The 19,403-nt window shown below is 28.4% G+C and overlaps 1 protein-coding gene across 1 annotated transcript; it reads left to right on the top strand.

The window, feature by feature from the left end:
- Positions 1 to 18,693: 18,693 nt before the first annotated feature.
- LOC135928556 (TBC1 domain family member 5 homolog A-like) lies at positions 18,694 to 19,251 on the top strand. The gene has a single exon (XM_065465014.1). It carries the CDS (start codon positions 18,694 to 18,696, stop codon positions 19,249 to 19,251), a length of 558 nt encoding a protein of 185 aa, XP_065321086.1.
- Positions 19,252 to 19,403: the final 152 nt, after the last annotated feature.

The following is a 19,403-nucleotide window of genomic DNA, read 5'->3' on the forward strand; positions in this document are numbered from 1 at the left end:
GAGACGAAAAACTTCGATGCCAGTCCTCTACTGAATTATTTGTATTCGGTTCACGAGATAGTGTCGATTCGTAGCAATTTCATAGAGAAATGTTAAATATTGGCGACTTCCTCTCCATCGCTATCATTTTCCCAGTCCACGTCTCTTGAAAATATTCTATCAAGGAAGAGAGAATATCCCTATTTTCTTGATAAAATTTAGAGGCACATAATTCCTCGAATCTATGAATTACATCCACAATTGGTACATATGTCATTGACATTAACATTTTTATGTACATAGCAAAATTTGTTTCAGTTTTGTATGCATTGCAAATTGGCGGATTTTTTTGAACCGTGCGCCATATGCATTGAGACCTATGAAACAGGCATTCGCGCAAAAGTAACTGATTACTTAATTTATATATATATTTCAATAAATATAATTAAATAATAAATTTAAATTTGTAAATTTTTTTAACATTCTTTTACTTTATGATTTAAATCTTAATTCGATTTAACATAATTTAATCGATCCGGCTAGCCCTGAATCTACTATCCACTAAAAATAATTGTAACTAGTGGCTAGTTATATTTTAATAAAGAAAACTATTTAACTTGTTATATTATCCAAAATTTAACTACTAACTTAACTACATTACATTGCCAAAGTAACTTTTAACAACACTATCTGTTTTATTTTGTACTTATCTTTAAAAATAAATTTCGTAAAATTCCTTACAAATCATGTCAAAATTTTATTCTACCATTAATTCATCTAATAATCGAAAATCCTCGCTTATATTAGGTAATTCTAATATTTAAAATTATGCAAAATACTATAACTTTTTGTTCCTATGACTATATATAACATTTTTTTATAAAATAATAATATCTTTAAGTAACATTCTTTATAAAATAATTCTCTATAAAATACATTCTTTATAAAATAATTCTCTATAAAATACATTCTTTATAAAATAATTCTCTATAAAATCATTCTCTGTAAAATCATTCTCTGTAAAATCATTCTCTATAAAATTATTCTCTATAAAATCATTCTCTATAAAATCATTCTCTATTAAATCATTCTCTGTAAAATCATTCTGTGTAAAATCATTCTCTATAAAATTATTCTCTATAAAATCATTCTCTATAAAATCATTCTCTATAAAATCATTCTCTATAAAGTAATTCTCTGTAAAATCATTCTCTATAATTGTTTTCTCTATTAAATATTCTCTGTAAAATACATTCTTTATAAAATAATTCTCTATAATCGACATTCTCTATAATTGTTTTCTCTGTAAAAGTTTCTCTATAATTGTTTTCTCTGTAATAGTTTCTCTATAATGACGCGATACCGTAATTCAATTCAATTTTGTATAGCAATAGAAATCCTTTGTCTAAGGTAAAAACCTTCTCTGGGTTCCTTTTTATTTTACGGATATTTGAACCGTGTCTTTTGAAGAAAGATAGAAAGATGGCTACCAAATGAGTGCAATTTATAGGTATCGCGTCATTACAGAGAAAACAATTATAAAGAAACTTTTACAGAGAAAACAATTATAGAGAATGTCGATTATAGAGAATGTCGATTAATGAGAATGTCGATTAATGAGAATGTCGATTAATGAGAATGTCGATTAAAGAGAATTATTTTATAATGAATTATTTTATAGAGAATGTATTTTACAAAGAATTTTTTATAGAGAAAACAATTATAGAGAATGTCATTTATAGAGAATGTCGTATATAGAGAATGATTTTACAGATAACTATTTTATAGAGAATGATTTATAGAGAATAATTTTATAGATAATGATTTTACAGATAATGATTTTATAGAGTATTAGTTTACAGAGAATGATTTTATAGAGAATAATTTTATAGAGAATTATTTTACAGAGAATGATTTTATAGAGAATGATTTTATAGAGAATGATTTCAGGGGCGTCGCTAGCCTTTACAATCTCAGGGGGCTTAACTAAAACGCCCCCATACTCCCTAATTTGCGGGCTTTCGGCCCGCTTTTGCCGGCCTTCGGCCGGGTTATATATTAATATATTTTTAAAAATTACTAAACTCTTGAAGGATTATTCTTATTTTCATATTTTGTTTTTTATTATATAATACGTACAAAATAAACTAGAATATAAATAATTAAGACTAGAATATTGATCATTAAGACTAGAATATAAATATCATTAAGACTAGAATATAAATATCATTAAGACTAGAATATAAATAATTAAAACTAGAATATAAATAATTAAAACAATACATTTCTACAAATTTTTCAATACAAAATCGATTTACTACAGTATAAAGTATTTTAAATTGCTGATATAAAAAATTTCGCGTCTAAAGAATTACTAGTGATAAAACCGATTAATTAATTCATACATATGCCTCAATTGTTAATGTTTTTAAAAACCCCATAAGGCAATATAATTCTAAGCAACTAACATTAACTAAAGGTCATGAAACTAATATAACTCTCTCTTACCATTTTAGACAAAGTTTTATAGAATGGACTAATAAGGAAAAATTTATAGGCCTAACCAAATCAACAATTCTTGAAGAAGAGAATATTTTTAACAAAGAATTTGATTGCAAGCTGACATAGTGAAAATATAATTTATATGTATTAAACTAATCTAATAAAATTTAGATAGTCTTATTAATTTTTAAATAATAAAATTAAATTTATATATTACTTAATAGAATTATAATAAACAGGGGACAATCAAAAAAAGTTCTTTTTAGTTTAAGGGGATATTAAGGAACCATTAAAAAAAAATTTTTTTTGCTTCAGGGGGCTATTCAAATTTTTTAGGGGGCATGAGCCCCTGCGCCCCCCCCCATTCTAGTGACGCCACTGAATGATTTTACAGAGAATGATTTTATAGAGAATTATTTTATAATGAATGTATTTTATACAGAATTATTTTATAAAGAATGTATTTTATAGAGAATTATTTTATAAAGAATGTATTTTATAGAGAATTATTTTATAAAGAAAAAGATATGATTATTTTATAAAAAAAATGTTATATATAGTCATTGGAAAAAAAGTTATAGTATTTTACATAATTTTAAATATTAGAATTACCTTATGTAAGCGAGGTTTTTCGATTATTAGATAAATTAATGGTAGAATAAAATTTTGACATGATTTGTAAAGAATTTTACGAAATTTATTTTTAAAGATAAGTACGTACAAAATTATAGACTTCTAATTTTTAAAAATATTTATTTATTTGGTAGCTTTTTGAGGCCAAAGATGTTTGAGCTTAGCATGGTAGGGGTTAGGATCAGTATACGATAGTCCAAAATTAAGAACTGACAACTTTTCCAAGAGATTTAATACAATCTGGACGTTATCCATCAGATTTTAAGAGACCGTGAAGATGGATGAAATCATGGTATATCTATGGGCACGTTAAATAATGGAAATGCATTGATTGTGTAGGGAACGTCCTTTGCATGAGCCGCAGTTCAGGCTATGCCGTCTCTTCAAATCGACAAAGGCACTAAAGAGCAAAGATGCAGTCGGGTAATTGTATAGTTGAGACGATTACCAATGGAGTGGCATTTTACAAAAGCTTATCATGTTGAAAAATATTGGGCACTTTTTTGGTTATTTTTATGTTTTTTTTAAAAAAAATTTTAATTTATTGATCAAGGGTTTGGAAATCCAAAGAATTATTGAGGTAAATTAATATTAAAATTGCATTTAATTTTATTTTTAATGTAAATATTATTTTTTAGCATTAATTTAAGGAAAGAAAGGTAAAATTTTTCATTCTTCATTATTTTAATTTAGGCCTATATTGATAAAGATTCTGCAAATTATTTTAGCTCAATATTGTAATATAAATATTAAATAGACAAAGATTAAAATTTCCTCAGAATATTCCTATATCAAAATAAAATATGAAAATGTAGATATGAATACAGATTAGTTATTTTAATTAATTTTTCATTCTATATAATATAGGTTTAGTTTATTATAATCATTTAAATAAATCTCAAATCGCCGTTTATTGATATAATATGAATTTTTTTTTTTTTAAATTTTGATGGTAGTTAGCATTTTTAATAATTTAGTCGTCAGTTACAATTTATTCACTTTTAATAATTCAGTCACAATTTACATTTTATTCATCAATCGAAATACAAGCAAATAGCAATAGGATATGTGATGTATTAGGAAGTTAACCAACACTTTATTATATTAATCGTAAATATATCATATCTAAATGACGAATATGACACATAATATGTAAATATAATATCACAAAAAATTACTCTTTTACTACATTTCCCCCTATGTTAATTGAAAGACACCTATATCTCCAATCATTCTTTTAGCGGATTATATGTCCGACCTCGTCTTAGTGTCTCCCACTCTCTCTGATCGCTGCCCGCGATTCCCCGTTCCGTTTTATCTGATACCACACGGTCCTTTAACTGGTCAGCTTGTTTTCGCAGTACATTGGCTTCTCGACTACATAGGAATATAAACCCTTCCTATCTTAAATTACCCCTTCTCTCCAACCCTTAGTGGTTTCGTTCATTGACCATACACATTGACCAACGTAAAATTCCCTAACACTATAGTGTGTGTCATGTTCTCGACTTTGTTTATCATTGGATTTATTAATCTCATTTTCCACCTCTGGTCCTGACGACCAAACATTATCTTCGTTGGCGACCTACCCGTTGAACTATGTTTTCCAGCCTATATGCAGCTACCGTTTTAGTTATCGCCTCTTGGGGGTCATTAATTAATTCTCAACAGGCATAATACCTTCCTTTCAATGGTTCGTTCCGCCTGCCCATTTGTTTTCGGGTGGTACGGCGTTGAGCGAATGTGGTAAATGTTGTTTTCTTCACAATATCGCTTAAATTCTGTAGAAATAAATTTAGGTCCATTATCCGTTACAATACCTTTGGGTACCCCAAAGGTAGCAAACCACTTCTTTAATCTCGTTATCATCTCCTTCGCCGATGTGTTTCTCATCAGGTCTACCTCAGTCCATTTGGTATATGAATTTACTCCCACTAGCCAATAAGGGAGTCAACAGGTCCTGCAAAATTTAAATATATACGCTCCCATGGCGCTTTGGTACAATTCCATGAGTATAGTGGTAACTCCATTCAGCGTCTACATGACAGGATTTTCACTGGATGCAAACCACTTTCAAAAACCTTTGCCTACCCCTCTAAAAAATCTCGCCTCCTTCGGCGGCGGTGTCTTTCTATTATTATTTTTACCTTTTTAATTTATTGACACTCTTTTCAGAGACTTTATAAAGGATAACTTAAATTAATCTATCTCTACTACCAACTATCGATATTTTGTAAATATAAAGAATTTATTTTTTAGATAATAAATTCAATTAAAACCTCCATTATTTACAAAGAATTAATTATTATGGCATTATGAGCTTGCTGAAATATCTAAACCTTTTAAATTACATTTAAAAGGATAGCATATTTGGAAAACAATGTGAATGATTGTTTGCAATATATAGATTTGGTCGATGAATTGTATTATAATAATTCTATGATAAAAGTATTAATTTTTACAGCAATAAATTTTGTCCTATTTTATCTCAAAAATTAATAGATAACCACCAAAAAAATTATCTTACCCCCATTAAAGCAGCTTACCCCCTACCCACCTCAAAAAATAGGATGCGAATTGTTCCTACCCTTCCCGCTCATGTAGACGCTGACTCCATTAGGTTTGGTGGATTTTTTTGACACTCAACACAAAGCTTTATATACCGTTCTATGTTCTCTTCACACTTCGGCCACCAAAAATACAATCAGAAAATAGGTTTCATCGCGTTCATTCCCGGATGTCCCCAAATAATGTTTCCAACTAGTGGCGTAGCTACGGTGGTGGTTTTCAGGTTTTGACCCCTCCCAGAGCAAAATTGGCTTTTTAAATTATACATTCAAAAAACTCAAAACTGACTTTATATCAAATAAATATCATGAATATTTATATTTTTCTTGTTTGTGAAAGGATAATATATACTATTGAAATTATTCTGGAGGGTATTATTATAAAGTCATCGAGAATAATCTACTAAATTATAATAACATATCATTGATGCATTTAAAAAATATATTTATTATATATTATAGAAGATATTGTTATGATTTGTAAAATAAACCCGGCCGAAGGCCGGGCAAAAGGGCCGAAGGCCTGTTAAAGGGGGTCTGGGGGCGAAGCCTCCAGGCTCTTATATGTATGGACCCCCTCTAAGAAAAATTCCTAGCTACGCCACTGTTTCCAACACTACATTTCTAAGTTTTGTAGGGATTATCAATCTACCATTTTGTTTAACTATTCTCCTGTCTACTGTTAATTCTCGCTGGGTGTGAAAAATTACTAGCTCTTCTTCTTCTTTCCGATTAAAACCTCTCCAACCTTGTTCAATACCTTGCGCCACTCGCTTTAGTTATAGAACTTGTATTGAATTCTTGCGCAGGTTTCCCTCTGAAGCCTGCATATCCTCTAAATTGATGTTCCGAGTTGCCAATGCATGCTTTGTGAGTTGCAATGCATGCTTTGTATCTCGATTCGGTATGATATCGTAGAGCAGTAGCCTAGATAAGGCGTCTGCTATAACATTCTGACGACCAGATCTATATTCCAGGCTAAAGTCGTACGCGGTCATCTTCCAGGCCCAACGTGTCAGGCGATTGTTAGATATCTTGGGCAGATCCCTCTTTTCCCCAAACAACCGTTCCAAGGGTTTATGGTCTGTCCGATAGTATAAATTTTTTACCATAAATATGGAATTTATCTATTCCGAATAACAATGCCCTCAGCATATGTTTCTCCGACTGCAAAAACGTCCGAGACGTAAATCCTATGGGTTCTCCCCGGTTTTGTGAAACCTTATGAAGTAAAACTGCCCCCATCTCTGTATCTGACGTATCACACTCCATAATCAACGGCAATCTATATTATAATTTCCGATGTCCTCACTACGTCATCGCTACGTCATGTCATCGGTAGGTATTTATTTTTATTTTTTTATTTGTTGATTTTATTTATTTATTTTATACAAACAGATAAACCTATAACTTAAATTTTATATGCAACTGTAGGAGGCCATATTAAAACCCAAAAGTAATACATTATTTACTAAATTTTACAAATTATTAATATTTTATATCTCTAGGCTTGGGAAATTTTTTTCAAAATTAATGCAACTGTAAGAGGCATAATATTAGGAAGCATATAATTAAGGAAGCATATAATTAAGGAAGCATATAATTAAGGAAGCATATATTATAAAAAAGTTTATCAAGCCCAGCTCAACCCTTAATAATTTGTAAAAGATATTCCCATGTCCATTGATCAAGTCTTGAGTTTATACATAGGAAAGTATTACATTATTTACTAAATATTACAAATTATTAAGAAAGCCCATCAAAAATGACGGGAATGAGATTTTTATTCATTTTTTACGATAGTGTCATGCCAGGTCCAAGCTCACAATATTAGGAAACATATAATTATAAAAAAGTTTATCAAGCCCAGCTCAACCCTTAATAATTTGTAAAAGATATTCCCATGTCAGGTGCAAGCTAATATTAGTTTTGAGGTTCAATGCCCAGTAATATCCAATATATTTTTGAAAATATTTTCCCACTCGGAGATAGTTAAATTTTTAATTGATTTATCATCACATGAAGGGTAAATATCTGATTTACCAATTAGTTTAAAATGTAAAAAAAAAACATAAATAATATTAGGGCAGACCTTATTTTGTCATGATTCTCTAATAAGTGCTTTGTTCAGGCTTTCTCAGTTTCCCTTATTACCAATTCACATGATTTTTTTCAAAATTAGTGCAACTGTAGGAGGCCATATTAAAACCAATTGTCAAAGTAATACATTATTTACTAAATATTACAAATTATTAATATTTTATATAGAAATTCATGAGTTAATTTAATAAATTTAATATCTCTAGGCTTGGGAAAATTTTTCAAAATTATTATGGGTTGGAGCTTAAAAAATATTTCTCAAAATTAATATTGGCTGGTTTTCAAAAATTATTAGGGATTGAAATGGGCTTGAGAAAATCTTTTTAAATTATTAAGATCTTGGATGTTTAGATATTTTTCCAGATATTGTAGGCTTGAACCTAGATTGGGATTTTTTAATGTTAAATGTTAGTCTTATGTTAATATTTTTATAAAGATATATATTTTAACTCAAATAATAATTTTCAGTAACATACAAAATGTAGACTGACTATGCTATGCCGACAGCATATGTATCCCTACTAAAGATATCACTAACATTCATTATTTTAACAACAGTCTCAAATAATATAGGAAAAATCAAAATTTAAAAAATACTAAAATTCTCTTTTCCTTTCTTTCCCTTTTAATTTCTTTTATTATCTTTCCCTTTCTCATCATTTCCCTTTCCCATCTTCTCTTTTTAATTTCCTTTTTTTATCTTTACCTTCCTTTCCCTTTTAATTTCCCTATTTTCTTTCCATTTAATTGTCTCTTATTTCCCTACCTCAGGCCACACCCTCCAGCCGAAGGCTGGGCTTATCAAAAAATAAATATCATTCAATTCTTAATTTAACTCATATTCAAGCAAAAAAATTATACTGGGTCATATGATACGTTACAAGACCAAGAAATGAACGTAATTGATAAACATTCTTGGGTTAGGTGCGGCCTGGATTGCTTTTACTTTTTGCTCGCTTAGATGTACCCCATTTTGGTCGATAACGATACTTAAAAACGAAACAGAATTTCGTAAAAATTGAACTTTTTAAAATTTGGCTTTGAGGCCTGCTTCCAGCAACCTATCGAGTACATTTTTAAATTAGCCAGATGTTCGGCGTCATTTTGCCGGAGATAATTACATCGTCCAGATAACTCCAGTCATCAGGCAAACTTTCAAAACATTGTCCATGTAATGCTGGAAAATAGTTGGCGCGCACGAAAACCCAGACGGCCTTTGGTATAATATTCTTTATGTGTTGAGATGACCAAATATTCTTGGGACTCTGGCTCAACGGCCATTTGTAGATATGTGTCCTTTAAATCTATCACTGTAAAACTTGCCCCCCCCCCTGATTCTTTTGTAGTAAGTCATCCAGCGTTGGAATAACGTGATGATCATATAATTAGTGTTGTTAATCGGCTTAGCCGAGTCGGCTCGAACAGAGCTCACCCAAATTTTGGGTCGTTTTTTTCGACTCCGACCCAAGTCCAAGCCGAAAAAAACGACCTCGACCCAAAATATGGGTCGTTTTTTACGACTCCGACTCAAAATTTGGGTTGTATTTTTCGACTCAAACTTGAAATTTGGGTCGTATTTTTTGACTCAAACTAGAAGTTTGGGTCGTATTTTTCGACTCAAACTAGAAGTTTGGGTCGTATTTTTCGACTCAAACTTGAAGTTAGGGTCGTATTTTTCGACTCCAACTTGAAGTTTGGATCGTATTTTTCGACTCCAACTCAAAGTTTGGGTCGTTTTTCTGACTCAGACTCAAACATCGGGTCGTTTTATTCAATCCGACCCAAAATATGGATCGTTTTTTTTAAAGACGCCTTAAAGTTAGGGTTGCTTTTTTTCACCTAACCAAATATCTAGATCATTTTTTTCGACCAAAAGTCAAATAACATTTAGTAGATATTAATATTATAGGCGGGAAAGTTTCTTAAAGCTTCTTTAAATTATAACGCTCTGATTTAACTATTCCATCATAGTTATTTTTTAAAATTTTTAAGTAAAGATGTACCATAGAAAAGAGCCATTTGTTATGATGGTTATTTTTGAACTTTTTTAAATGAATTAGATAAAAATATATATTGTAGACATGTTAAATCAAAATTTCAGTGAAGATGTATCATAGATAAGTGACAATTGTCATAATCGACATTTTTGAACTTTTTTGAGTTTTTTTATAGCAAATTGCTAAAAATATATATTCTGAACATGTTAAATTAAAAATTCAGTGAGGATGTATCATAGATAGGTGACAATTGTCATAATCGTTATTTTTGAACTTTTTTCAATTTTTTTAAAGGAAATAGCTAAAAATATATATTCTAAACATGTTAAATTTAAAATTCAGTGAGGATATATCATATATAGGTGACAATTGTCATAATCGCTATTTTTGAACTTTTTCAAATTTTTTTAAAGGAAATAGCTAAAAATATATATTCTAAACATGTTAAATTTAAAATTCAGTGAGGATGTATCATAGATAGGTGACAATTGTCATAATCGTTATTTTTGAACTTTTTTCAATTTTTTTAAAGGAAATAGCTAAAAATATATATTCTAAACATGTTAAATTAAAAATTCAGTGAGGATGTATCATAGATAGGTGACAATTGTCATAATCGCTATTTTTGAACTTTTTCAAATTTTTTTAAAGGAAATAGCTAAAAATATATATTCTAAACATGTTAAATTTAAAATTCAGTGAGGATGTATCATAGATAGGTGACAATTGTCATAATCTTTATTTTTGAACTTTTTTCAATTTTTTTAAAGGAAATAGCTAAAAATATATATTCTAAACATGTTAAATTAAAAATTCAGTGAGGATGTATCATAGATAGGTGACAATTGTCATAATCGTTATTTTTGAACTTTTTTCAATTTTTTTAAAGGAAATAGCTAAAAATATATATTCTAAACATGTTAAATTAAAAATTCAGTGAGGATGTATCATAGATAGGTGACAATTGTCATAATCGCTATTTTTGAACTTTTAATTTTTTTAAAGGAAATAGCTAAAAATATATATTCTAAACATGTTAAATTAAAAATTCAGTGAGGATGTATCATAGATAGGTGACAATTGTCATAATCGCTATTTTTGAACTTTTTCAAATTTTTTTATAGGAAATAGCTAAAAAAATATATCCTAAACATGTTAAATTAAAATATCAGTGAGGATGTATCACAGATAGGTGACAATTGTCATAATCTTTATTTTTGAACTTTTTTCAATTTTTTTAAAGGAAATAGCTAAAAATATATATTCTAAACATGTTAAATTAAAAATTCAGTGAGGATGTATCATAGATAGGTGACAATTGTCATAATCGCTATTTTTGAACTTTTTTCAATTTTTTTAAAGGAAATAGCTAAAAATATATATTCTAAACATGTTAAATTAAAAATTCAGTGAGGATGTATCATAGATAGGTGACAATTGTCGTAATCGCTATTTTTGAACTTTTTCAAATTTTTTTAAAGGAAATAGCTAAAAAAATATATCCTAAACATGTTAAATTAAAATATCAGTGAGGATGTATCACAGATAAGGGACAAAAAATGGTTATTATATATACGAGTAGTTAGGTACATAATAATCCTTAAGTGATAAAATGAGATGCTAATATATTTCTTGTAATTTTAATTTATAATAAAATTCTTAAATATGTTATTGTCATAGACTGGGTTAGAAAATCAACTATCACATAAACTCATCTATGTTTTATTCATATTATATTTTTAAGTTTGAGGATATAAAAATATTTCCTCTTTGAAGTTACTAGTTAGGATAAAATTTACTTGGCACATCTTACAATGATATTTATACCTTGTTTTTTTTTCGAGAATAAATTTTATGCGATATCTCATGAAGGAAATTACATATCATTGTACAGAGAATTAACTTTGTATATATTATCTGCACCCATATCTTTTATATCAATCTCTATCGATGACATTTTAAATTATATTGGAAACTAGATTGTGTAGATTTCTAAATATTAATTTAAAATAAGATGCTAGAATTAATTATAGATATATCTTAATAATTTGTATATGCATTTATTATTTAAAATCTCTCGTTTTAACCCTATTTAGCAAGAAAAATATTGACTAATCCTGAAAATTGGACAACTTTTATTAATAAAATTTATGTTACTCTCTAAAATTGAATTATAATTTTAAAAACAAAAAATGAATAAAAAAAAAATTAAAATTTAATTTGGCTACCCTCAAAAATAATAAAAAATATTTGGAAAGTTAAAAAAAATGATTATTAATCATATCCCTATCCCTAACAATGAAGAAAAGAAAAAATCTCAACAAATTTGCCGTCTAGCTGGTGCCACGCCAAGTAAAATAAAATATCTTTTTTAATTTTAGAATTTAAATAGTCACTTCACTTCCATATGGAATTTTTAAACTAATAAAATACTTGTAATTTTTTTTACAAGTATTTGCGATTCCATATGCATTTTTTTAATATAAAATATGAATTTTTTTAAATATAATTTAGTAATTTAGGCGAGCCATATTTTTCAAAAATGTAGTGTTAAGTCGAGTTTTTTTAAGTCGTACTGTAATTCTGAGCGTTTTCCGTACTTTTGCATGATGGCTAAAGATTTTTTGTCGCAGCAAAGTACATCCGTTGAGAGCGAGCGTGTCTTCTCAAGAGGGGTGGACACCGTAACAAATAAAAGAAATCGCATGGCCTCCGAAACACTTAAACAGTGTTTATGTTTAAATTCATGGGATATCAATATCATGAATAATAAATTTTATACATAATTTTTATATCTATATATATTGTTAAATTAAATTTTTTGTACATTAATAAATATATATAATTTAAATAAAAATATTTAAACTATAAATGTATCAAATATTTAAATGTTTTGAGCTTAGTGTTCTTGTTTCAGGCTGTTGTTTTTTATGAATACTGGAGAATATTAGTGTTTTAATATTATTTGACTTTAAATTGATAACTAAAATAGTTTTTGATATTAAGATTTAGAATTTTGAACACTTGAGAAAAATTACACATTAAAATTAATACTGGGATTAACTTTGAACCATGTTATAAAGCGCTTACTTTTTTTCAGGCGTTAATTATTCATTATTTTATTAAGTAGAATATTATAAGAGCTATTTTTCTCATAGATTATATAAAGGTATAGATATCTATTATCAATTACAGAATTAGTCAATATTTTTCTTGCTAAATAGGCTTAAAACGAGAGATTTTAAATAATAAATGCATATACAAATTATTAAGATATATCTATAATTAATTCTAGCATCTTAATCTTTTAAATTAATATTTAGAAATCTACACAATCTAGTTTCCAATATAATTTAAAATGTCATCGATAGAGATTGATATAAAAGATATGGGTGCAGATAATATATACAAAGTTAATTCTCTGTACAATGATATGTAATTTCCTTCATGAGATATCGCATAAAATTTATTCTCGAAAAAAAAACAAGGTATAAATATCATTGTAAGATGTGCCAAGTAAATTTTATCCTAACTAGTAACTTCAAAGAGGAAATATTTTTATATCCTCAAACTTAAAAATATAATATGAATAAAACATAGATGAGTTTATGTGATAGTTGATTTTCTAACCCAGTCTATGACAATAACATATTTAAGAATTTTATTATAAATTAAAATTACAAGAAATATATTAGCATCTCATTTTATCACTTAAGGATTATTATGTACCTAACTACTCGTATATATAATAACCATTTTTTGTCCCTTATCTGTGATACATCCTCACTGATATTTTAATTTAACATGTTTAGGATATATTTTTTTAGCTATTTCCTTTAAAAAAATTTGAAAAAGTTCAAAAATAGCGATTACGACAATTGTCACCTATCTATGATACATCCTCACTGAATTTTAAATTTAACATGTTTAGAATATATATTTTTAGCTATTTCCTTTAAAAAAATTGAAAAAAGTTCAAAAATAAAGATTATGACAATTGTCACCTATCTATGATACATCCTCACTGAATTTTTAATTTAACATGTTTAGAATATATATTTTTAGCTATTTCCTTTAAAAAATTAAAAAAGGTTCAAAAATAACGAATATGACAAATATCACCTATCTATGATACATCCTCACTGAATTTTTAATTTAACATGTTTAGAATATATATTTTTAGCTATTTCCTTTAAAAAAATTGAAAAAAGTTCAAAAATAAAGATTATGACAATTGTCACCTATCTATGATACATCCTCACTGAATTTTAAATTTAACATGTTTAGAATATATATTTTTAGCTATTTCCTTTAAAAAAATTTAAAAAAGTTCAAAAATAACAATTATGACAATTGTCACCTATCTATGATTCATCCTCACTGAATTTTAAATTTAACATGTTTAGAATATATATTTTTAGCTATTTCCTTTAAAAAAATTGAAAAAATTTCAAAAATAACGATTATGACAATTGTCACCTATCTATGATACATCCTCACTGAATTTTTAATTTAACATGTTTAGAATATATATTTTTAGCTATTTCCTTTAAAAAAATTGAAAAAAGTTCAAAAATAAAGATTATGACAATTGTCACCTATCTATGATACATCCTCACTGAATTTTAAATTTAACATGTTTAGAATATATATTTTTAGCTATTTCCTTTAAAAAAATTTGAAAAAGTTCAAAAATAGCGATTATGACAATTGTCACCAATATATGATATATCCTCACTGAATTTTAAATTTAACATGTTTAGAATATATATTTTTAGCTATTTCCTTTAAAAAAATTGAAAAAAGTTCAAAAATAACGATTATGACAATTGTCACTTATCTGTGATACATCCTCACTGAATTTTTAATTTAACATGTTTAGAATATATATTTTTAGCAATTTGCTATAAAAAAACTCAAAAAAGTTCAAAAATGTCGATTATGACAATTGTCACTTATCTATGATACATCTTCACTGAAATTTTGATTTAACATGTCTACAATATATATTTTTATCTAATTCATTTAAAAAAGTTCAAAAATAACCATCATAACAAATGGCTCTTTTCTATGGTACATCTTTACTTAAAAATTTTAAAAAATAACTATGATGGAATAGTTAAATCAGAGCGTTATAATTTAAAGAAGCTTTAAGAAACTTTCCCGCCTATAATATTAATATCTACTAAATGTTATTTGACTTTTGGTCGAAAAAAATGATCTAGATATTTGGTTAGGTGAAAAAAAGCAACCCTAACTTTAAGGCGTCTTTAAAAAAAACGATCCATATTTTGGGTCGGATTGAATAAAACGACCCGATGTTTGAGTCTGAGTCAGAAAAACGACCCAAACTTTGAGTTGGAGTCGAAAAATACGATCTAAACTTCAAGTTGGAGTCGAAAAATACGACCCTAACTTCAAGTTTGAGTCGAAAAATACGACCCAAACTTCAAGTTTGAGTCGAAAAATACGACCCAAATTTCAAGTTTGAGTCGAAAAATACAACCCAAATTTTGAGTCGGAGTCGTAAAAAACGACCCATATTTTGGGTCGAGGTCGTTTTTTTCGGCTTGGGCTTGGGTCGAAGTCGAAAAAAACGACCCATATTTTGGGTCGAAGTCGTTTTTTTCGGCTTGAACTCGGGTCGAAGTCGAAAAAAACGACCCAAACATTGAATCGGAGTCGAATAAAACGACCCGAGCTTTGGGTCGGGGTCGCGACTCGCGGCGTTTTAACAACACTACATATAATAGATGGGGATTTAACTCACCTTGAAATCTGAGCAAATACGTCGCCATTGTTTTACCTGACATTTACCGTTGGGATTGCCCATGGAACTCTAATTGTAGAAGAATTGATTGACTCCAAAATCTCTGCAGCAACAAGGCGATCCAGTTCCAGTTCAACCGCTCTCGTAAAGGAAAAGGCACTCGACGAGCTGGAAACGATTTTGGAACAGCCGTATCTTTTAACTGGAATAATACGGCGAAATTATGTATCAACCCCGGTTTGCCATCCAAAACTGTTTTGAACTGTTTAGCTAACAAAGGCCTATTGAGTCTTCCGTTAGTGACTTTTCTCGGCCCGCGGGGCACCGATTGTATTCGAGCAGCCCATTGGGGCATCGTTGGGCAGCGACTTGATATTATTGGTCCTCTATTCGTTTTGATAACCTGTTGTATGCTTACCTGTCTCGTAACTCAAACCCAAATGCTAAAATCCATGACAACCCAAACAGAAGTTTGACTTTATTATAATTACTGTTAATTTACGAATTTACTTCCCAACTTGCATATGGACCATGGCCTCACCCATTAAATACAAAGGCATATCTCCATAGGCTGATAATGGGTTTGTGGGAAATGTTGGTGGTTTGCCAATTTTCTCCCAAATATTCAATCCTATAATAGAGGCTTGTGCTCCCGTATCATAGTCAAACATGAAACTAAGTCCATTTATTTTGGCTGTAACCTTTGCCCTTTTATTTAATCCACCTGTCCAAAGATTATTTATTGAATTACTTGAGTGAAAGTATTGTTTCACTGAGTTTAATTTGCGATATATAGATTTACCACGGCAGCATGCTGCAAAGTGTCCGGTTCTTTGGCACTTAAAACATGTTATGTCTTTAGCTGGGCATAAATATTTTTCAGCCAGCCGGCACAATTCTTACATTTATCATCTTAAAACTTGCTAATAGCCTATAATTATTATCTATTTTAACACACTCTTGTGAATTAGGCATTTTATGTTTGTAATTTTGCGGCTTGACACTATTCACAAGGTTTTTCTTAATAGCCAATTCATTCTGAGCTCTTGTTGCCGTGGCCATATCTAATACAAACTGGAACGTCAGGGGTTTTTTGTTCATATCCAATGCTAACGAATATTTAGCCCTAAGTTCAACTGGTAGATCTATACCCGCCACCAATTGATCTCTTAAATGGCTGTCACCTTCTGTCAGCGTAAAACAATACGCCTTCGCAGTTATTTTGATCCTATTGGCAAACTCTCCAATTGATTAATTATCATTCCTAATTAACCTTAAAAAGTCTAATAGACTACCAAAGATGGTTTTATTCTGCTTAACAATATGTAATAAACACTTCTTATCTTAACAAATTACGTCGTTAGAATGGTTTCAGGAAATAAATATTTTTCGAGAATGTCAATGCCCTCAGCGCTAAAACTCACCATGAACAGGTCCTTATTCTCTTGCTCGGTCGGTGTCCAGTTTTTAATCTCATTGTTGCGTCCCTTAATTGAAACCAACTTTCAATCAGCCTATTAACCTGGAATTTTTCGTTATCGATATTTATGATAGTATTGATTTTGACTTGAGGCATAATTTTTAACAATTAATAAATTATTTTCTTACTTGATATAATTAGAATATTAGAATCCTCGTTGCCACTTTAGTAATTTAGTCGTCAGTTACAATTTATTCACTTTTAATAATTCAGTCACAATTTACATTTTATTATAGCAATAGGATATGTGATGTCAATAATATATAAGGAAATTAACCAACACCTTATTATATTAATCGTAAATATATATAATCATACCTAAATGACGAATATAACACATAATATGTAAATAGAATATTACAATGAATTACTCCTTTACAGCATTTATATTAATAAGGCTCCATCAAACTTAAACAAAGATTTAGTGACTACAGAAAAATTTAAATATGATAAATACGTGGACATCTCTTATCAATACTGTTATATATTCAAATTTGTACTGTTATTTCATTTTTGCTTTTTGACTTACATTCAACCTTTTACGATTTAACCTTTTACAATTCAACTTTTTACAATTCAATTTTATATAATTTAATTTTTATAACTTTACCTATTATTACTTTTGTTTTTCGTTTTGATTATATGTATTCTAATTTATATTTTTAGATAATATATATATAGTATGAACATTTTTAATATAACAATGATAAATAAAATATATTTTTTTGTTTTCGTTTTTCTCTACACGTAAAATCTCTACATGGTGCCCCGGGTGTGGTTGGCAAAAAAGACTCGCCACCATGCAATATTTTTTAATTTTTTAATTTTTTAAAAAAATGTAAAAATATGAATAATAAAAAATAAAAAGAAACAAATAAAATCTATGTAAGAAGGGAAAAAAAAGGTAAAAATCATTTTAAAGTTATTCTTATTATTTTCATTTAAACTTATTAATATTCTTTGGAAAATATCTATTTATTATATACTTTTTGAGTTGACCTACAATTGTGACGTACATTATTCAAGAGTGCCAGGCAGTGACGATATCGTTTTTGAATTTGTTAGTCTTAAGGAAATGGTTAACTATTTTGAACAACTCAATGGAAAGTTTTATGTTTATGACGACTCGGAGTTTATTCAACTCCGGTGTATTTTTGTAAAAATATAAAGTGTTATTATGATTTCCAAAATTATTGTAATCATTAATAAAATATGGACACTAAACCAGAATTAATATACAAAATTCCAAAATTGGTTGGACCACTCACTGAGATTTACTTAGACAGAATATTAAGTTATTTTTCGACCAGCACATTACCGGACTTTATTAAAATAAATACTTTACTTAATAATTTATCTGATGATGTGTTTGATAATATTAAATTAATTTGCTCCGATACCGACATATTAGATCTTAAGATAGTGACTAAAAAGTTAACTTACCTTTTACCTGTACAAGATAAAAACATTTTAATAAACAAATTTAACTTATTACAGCAGAACTCGAGTGAAAATTTCATGCAATAGTACATAAGAGTATCAAAACTGCATAAAAAATGTAATTTATCGGACGACAGTAGATTAAAAGAAAAATTACGTATGTCTACCTTAAATGACAAAATAAAATATAAATTTTGTAAAAATATTAATTTAACCTTAAATGAAATGGTAGAGCTAGGAATTAGATTAGATAGTATTAATGATAAATCAGATATTGATAATATAAGTTATATGAATAACGATAAAAAGTCTGATAAAGATAAAAACTTTAATAATAGAAATAGAAATGACTATAATAATTATTTTAGACCTGATAATAATTTCAGAAATAATTTAGAAATTAATAGAGATAGAGATAGGAATTACAACAATAATTTTAGATACTATGATAGGAATTACGGTAATAATAATTCGAGATACCAAGATAATTTTAACAACTATAACTACAACAACTATCGCTACAACAATAATAATCAATCTAATTATGGTATAAATAATACATGGCATGATAATAATCAAAGAAAACAGATCCAATACGGTGACGGAAATCGTAACATTTACCAATCTTATAACAACAATTCAAATAATTATAGAGGTAGCGACAATAATCAGAGAAAGCAAATACAATATAACAACAACTCAAATAATTATAGAGGTAGTGACAACAATAATAGAAAGCAAATACAATACAACAACAACGATTTCAATATGAATATTGAATAAATTATTGAAGAGAAAGTCGACTCTACAAAGAACAAAGATGATAACATTTCAATGTTAACAACTTATCTGGGGACATGCTTAATGACAAAGATAATGCATTTATGACTACTTTAAAAGTGAACGATATTGTTACGTGTATGCAAGTCGACACA

This window comes from Gordionus sp. m RMFG-2023, chromosome 1, assembly GCF_954871325.1.
Source record: "Gordionus sp. m RMFG-2023 chromosome 1, tfGorSpeb1-WG-v2, whole genome shotgun sequence".
Lineage (NCBI taxonomy): Eukaryota > Metazoa > Nematomorpha > Gordioida > Chordodea > Parachordodidae > Gordionus > Gordionus sp. m RMFG-2023.